Here is a 5,827-nt window from a genome sequence, read left to right as displayed (position 1 = left end):
TCTGTAAATTTTTTTAAAAAAAAACCAAAAACCCAAAGGGGTTGAAAAAATTTAAAAAGGTTTTTTAAAAAAAAAAAAAAAAAAAAAAAACCCTTGTGAAGAATTATGTACATAATGTTTTTCTTAAGACAGCTCTAAAAGCATCAAAAGGGAATAAACAAAGTTACTGCTTAAGAGTTCAGCAGTAGTTCACAACGTACTTGTGTCCCGGTAAGGTGCTAATGGACGGCATGAGGGGGAAGAGAGGAAAGAAACAAATGTGTGAGTCAATTTAACAAGAGCAATAGTTCAAAATGAGATGTTTGTTTGATTGTCAATTCTGTAGTATTCCCTAATATTTGACTGGCTGCTTTCAAAAAGGTTAACCTTTGTTCACACAGATAAAAACATAAAAAAAAATAAAAAAATAAAAAATACATCACAAAAGTGACAGTTAAAACTGAAACAATTGCATAAATGTACATGAGCCTGACACAAAGCATGCAAAGCAAAAAGCTGCAATAACAAAACATGCACACAAAAATCGAGGATACATCACGGAATATAAAGTGATATTTCTTCTTTTTTTTTTATCTTCCATTAAGTTATAATTGAGTTCTGTGTCTCTTATCTGCAGAGGATAAAGGTCAGAGTCATCTTAGTTTTGAGCCTCAGAGTTAAAGCTAATTGCTTATTAAAGCAGGGCCAATTCAAGAGTGAATATATTACTATCCAGAACAATGAACACCCAGAACTCATCCTGTGGTTTTGAGACACGTTTTTTACTCATTACGCTTGTATGAGAGGTGTTGATGTTGCTACTATTGTTTTAAACAAAGTACATCTTTCTTGCTTTTTTCAGGGTCCATAAAGTTCCAACAGCAGGACAAATACAAAACATTAGATTATAGCAGGAAGTGCTACTTGCACTGTCAGGAGTTGTTTGGTCTCTGACTACATTAAAAAGCTATGTAAATCAATCTGGCTCTACGTGACAGTAATTACCATCTAAAACTAATTTCCGCTACTGTCACCAGGGGTGGCAGCAACAGCCATAATGCATTCTGCCAGAGCTGCCAGTGCGTCTTTTACGTCACTGTGGGGGGAATTTTGGCCAACTCTTCTTTTCTGGAATCGTTTTTCATTCAGTCGCATTGGAGAAATTTAAAACATGGTTGATAGAGATCATGTCGCTGACATTAAAAATATAAAGAAAACTTTGTGTTTCAAGATGCTGACGACCAGAACTGGTATCTTTCTTCATGATGAATGACAAACTCTGACTTTGTTCTGCTCTGTTTTTTTTTTTTTTTTTGCAGGAACTCTTGTATGAGTCGTTGATACGCTCTTGAAGTAGGTTTGGGTGCCCGGCCACTCGGTGAAGAGTTTTCCACGCTTGTGCTTTTTTCAGTAGAAAAATCTGGCTGTTGCTATGGTTCACTGGAGTGCTAAAGACTTAGAAATCTCTTTGTAATCCGTTCCAGACAGATGGATGTTGACCTTGTTTTTTATTTTTTTATGGTGGTAAGAGACAGGGCATTAAGACCATGCTTTAATGCCTTGAAGGATGTTTATTTTATTTTTTTTTTTATTTCACATAAATTCTTTTAAGCGCATAAATTATTATCTTTTATTTGTTTTTATTTTGCATTCCTACTACTTTGAACATCATTTTAAAGATGCAGCTCGGACAAAAATGTCTCATAATTTGTGGTGTTGTGATCTTAGCCTACTTTATATTCTGAGATTGTTTTTATTTGTGTTTGAAAAAAAAAATCATTTAATAAGGGAGGAAACTGCATTTTCACAAAGAGCCAGATTGATTTAGATAACTCTGTCCACCTGAAAAAAAAGTATCGTCTTTTGGAAACTGCTTCCTGTGTTTCTTTGTTATTTTCGTCTGATATTGAAATATGTTTGAAGATCTGAAACATTTAGATGCAACAAAAAAGTATGTCCTGGGCAAAACTTTCTAACAGTACTGTAGTTTGGCTGAGAGAAAGAAAATGTTAAACAACCATCTAAAAAAAAAAAAAAAAAGCATACAATTCAGAAAATGTTTTACTTGGGGAGGATTTGCTCTTGAACCTTCTCATTTACAGCCAACTGGACGCATTTCCAATTATTCTACTTCGTACAATCAATCTTAGTGTCCCTGTTTAAGACCTCTAGCAGCTTCTAAAAGATAATGTCAGTCTGCAACTACATTGGTGAAGTCACACAATCACAATTACACAGCATACATGCAAGTAAGTTACAGTGCCATTCTTCAGCTCACATCAGAACCATAAGTCAGGTACTTAAACGCTTTTAAATGAGATAGCCATGCAGGAAAAAAAAAATAGGTATAAAAAACTGTAACAGAACTTTTAAAAGTTGAACATTCATAATAGGAACATTAGGCACACCTTGGGTGTTGTACATGCCCACGGCTGGGTTGTTATAGACTGCCGAGTCCCCCAGGAGAGTGTTATAAGGATTGTTAGTACCATGGGGACGAAGGAGAGCATTAGTTATAAGATGATTAGCCATGGCTCCTGGTACAGGCAGATAGAGAAAGAGAGAGGAAGAGCAACAGCCAAGGCAAGAGAAAAAGAAGGAGAGAGGAAAAGCAACAGCCAAGTCAAGAGAGAAAAAAAAAGGAGAGAGAAAAGCAGTCGAGTAAAAAAAAAACAAAGCAGAGTGGAAGACAGAGGTTAAAGGACAGAGCGTGTAGCCGTTGCAGAGTGGAAGTGAGCAAGAGGAGGAGGAGGGAAAAAAGAAGGGAGAAGTGAGATGGAGAGCGAGTGTGTGTTTGGAAGAAAGAGGGAGAGAAGAGGACACGTGAATCAAACGAGCAAACACTGTTTAGGGAGAAAGCCGAGAAAAAGCTTGACAAGTCATTCTTGCAGCCGATGCGTACAGGCTGAGTGAGGAGAGGGGATGGGAGACAGAGAGACAACGAGAGCGTGGCAGAGCTCAGAGCAGGCTGTGCTGCAGTTCAACACGCTTCAGCAGAGACGCATAAATACACCATAGCTAATGGACAAAAGGGTCACAAAAAATGTGCTTTTTATTTTTTTTTCCCCCTCTGCTGCGGGACAAATCATGTATACATTAAGACACTGCATTTATAAAAAATAACACAGAATACAAATGATCTGGACAGGCCGAATCAATTTCTTTTCATACTGAACAACAACTGGCTCGCAAGCTCAGCCCGTAAGTGAGTGTTTGTCTTACGGCTAACAGAGACACTAAAACATCTAAATGATTTTTATATAAATCTCTGGCATGACAGAAGAATATTTATCTCACCAGTGTTTGCATTAGTGAGTGCTGAGGTTGTTTGTATTTAATCTGCTGCAAGCATCACAGAGATTTTAATATTCTTGTTCCTCAGCTTGTGTTTTTTAAGATCTCCGACTGCTGAAGGTGGAGGTTGGTTGGGTTTTTGCTGCGACTGAATGCAGGATCAAATACATTTCAACTGTTTTATCTTAAGTATAGCATATACTATAGCATAGCTAACTTTAACCCATAGGGCTACTCTGCTTTGATCAATATTTCATTGGAACAAAACATTTTTTGGGGCATGGTAGAGCTTTAAAAACCCTCTCTTTTACCTAACTTTTTTTCAAACAGATTATTTTGTCAATATAATACAATAATATTTTTACCCCTATGGTAATATAGAATATTTGTGCGTAATGGTAATGAGTAAATCCTGATCTAGAAACAGAGGGAAAAACTTAAAACGATGCTTAACGTAGGGATGTCCCAACGGAAAATTCCCTGCTTCAATATTTCAATTAAACTAAAGATAAAAGTAAAGTAACATGACCAACAACATTCAAGAAGTTCAATTCTCTGTGTCAAAAAGGACATCAAATCCTACTGACTTGTAGATTTTTTTTGTACTGGGGGAATCAAAATGATCCTGGCCTGAAAATGGCAGAAAGGCTCAAAGGAGTGCAGCAAAAATGTCTCTGTTTTACTTTATAACGGCTTAAATATCTGTCTGTTATGGAAAATGCTGGATTTGACGTTTGGAGGGTTGTATCAAGTCAGTGAACAAGCTAAATTATCCCTATAATGTACCCTATAAATTAGCTCTGTATGCATTTCCTGGAGAAATGAACCATGTAGAAAATCATCCATACAGCCTGGACTCACAGCTGTCACAGATGACGGGTTCGAAAACGGTTACAAAGAATTTCCTAGTCTGAAAAAACTTGATTCAGACTATTTCAAGACAGTTCATGGAAGAGACTTCGAGTGACTTAAACAACGCAGGCGAGATACAAAAAAAAAAGAAGATTTTTTTCCCTTTCTGCTGTCTCTTTCTATACAATAATCTATGTGGCGTGCGGTCGCACATTATTTGTCAATTTACACGTTACCTCGGTGACGCAGTTATCTTTGCTTGGATTTATGCTGTCTTCATCAGCAACCGCTGCCATTACTCAAACATATTGGATTGGAAAAATTCACACATCTCCAGGGAATAATCACGATGTTATTAAGAACTACTTCTTTCTTTCGGTAATACTGTTGTCTGAATGTTATCAGATGAAGCGAGTATCCAAATGTAACAACTAAAAAGAGTTCTCGCGTCATGCAGCCGCAAATTTCGACGGACTGAAATAATTGAAAGTGATTCCACCTTCGCTCATTGTGTCACTCTTTTCTAGTCATTTGGAAATGTTCTGGCTGAGCAGCTCCGTCCACCGCACTTTAAAAGAGTGAGAGCAGAAAGGAGGTGTGAGTTTCCTAAGCCCAGCCTCACTAAGTGCGTGATAATTCAAGTGCTGACACGCACCGTGCCTGCTTTAGTATCCATCTGTCATGCTAACAGCTTATTAGTGGCCTGAAGAAAGCGAGGGCCACCCCTCAACTTGGAGACTAACAAATGGCAGAGTGTGTTTCCAGTGAGTGTGTGCGTGTCAGACTGTCTGGTCATTTAGGTGTCTACGGCCTCATTACACTAGCCCTAAGCTGGTTGTGCTTATGGATTTTGCTACTATGGTCCATTATAGTGTCCTAGGCTGGAGTGAAGGAAACAGACAGCTCTGAAAATGTCAGTGATACTTTCAGCTGCATGAGCTAAACCTTTGTGGAAAAGCTTTCTAATTATACTACTCCTAATTGAATACAATCAGCTTATCTAAATAACTAGATTTACCTAAGTGTACTGTAATTATTCATTTGCATATTGCTGTGTAAACTACATAATAATGTCTTTAAAACGCTGAACGTTTCACAAACCAACACAGAGTAATGTAAATACGTTTTTCTTTCACAAATGAAACTTTCTTGCAAATAAAAAAAAAAAAATGGAGGTAAACATTTGTTTTCTATCCTCCAACACTCCAATACCCCACAAAATAAAATCTAGTGCAAGGGTTTATCCACAAATCAATTCCCATCATCAAAAAAGGAAAGTGCATGGCACAACTGCAACTCTACCAACGCATGAATGTAACTTCGATTAGATTAGCATAAATATGCATTAGAATAAAAAGTCCAGAACTTAAATGCGAATTAGAATTTGTGGGCAAGACATCACAATTGATGTTCAGGGCACTCTTAGTGCAATCTGAGGTGACAAATACACAGGGAGAAGGTAGAGGAACACCCCAACAGACCTGCAGCTATAATTGCACCCCTTTAAAGGGTTGGCTCAGAGCAGATGAAAACAAATGTATGCTCCTTTTGTGAGTTTTTACCCACCCTTCTCCTTCCCAAATATACTATACTATATATATATATATATATATATATATATATATATATATATATTTTTTTTTTTTTTTTTTTTTTTCTTTTTTTTATTATTTTAAATTTTTTTTTTTTTGTTTTTACCATT

The 5,827-nt window shown here is 36.9% G+C and overlaps 1 protein-coding gene across 10 annotated transcripts in view; it reads right to left on the bottom strand.

Annotated features, from left to right (window-relative positions):
* adgrl3.1 (adhesion G protein-coupled receptor L3.1) overlaps positions 1-5,827 on the bottom strand; it is a 161,497-nt gene that overhangs the window by 7,326 nt on the left and 148,344 nt on the right. For 4 of the 10 annotated variants that reach the window (XM_015040981.1, XM_015040985.1, XM_015040982.1 and 1 more), the window contains 2 exons: positions 2,388-2,516; positions 201-218 (listed from right to left, as the gene is read on the bottom strand). The exons of 3 other annotated variants lie outside the window; for them this stretch is intronic. In XM_015040981.1, coding sequence (XP_014896467.1) covers positions 201-218; positions 2,388-2,516 — 147 coding nt within the window. The remainder of the gene's footprint in view (positions 1-200; positions 219-2,387; positions 2,517-5,827) is intronic. 3 more of the 10 variants (XM_015040987.1, XM_015040989.1, XM_015040986.1) reach the window with 2 other exon arrangements.

Source organism: Poecilia latipinna, unplaced genomic scaffold (assembly GCF_001443285.1).
Source record: "Poecilia latipinna isolate Pla-1442-1.1 unplaced genomic scaffold, P_latipinna-1.0 Scaffold535, whole genome shotgun sequence".
NCBI lineage: Eukaryota > Metazoa > Chordata > Actinopteri > Cyprinodontiformes > Poeciliidae > Poecilia > Poecilia latipinna.
This window is presented reverse-complemented; position numbering and strand designations above follow the sequence as displayed.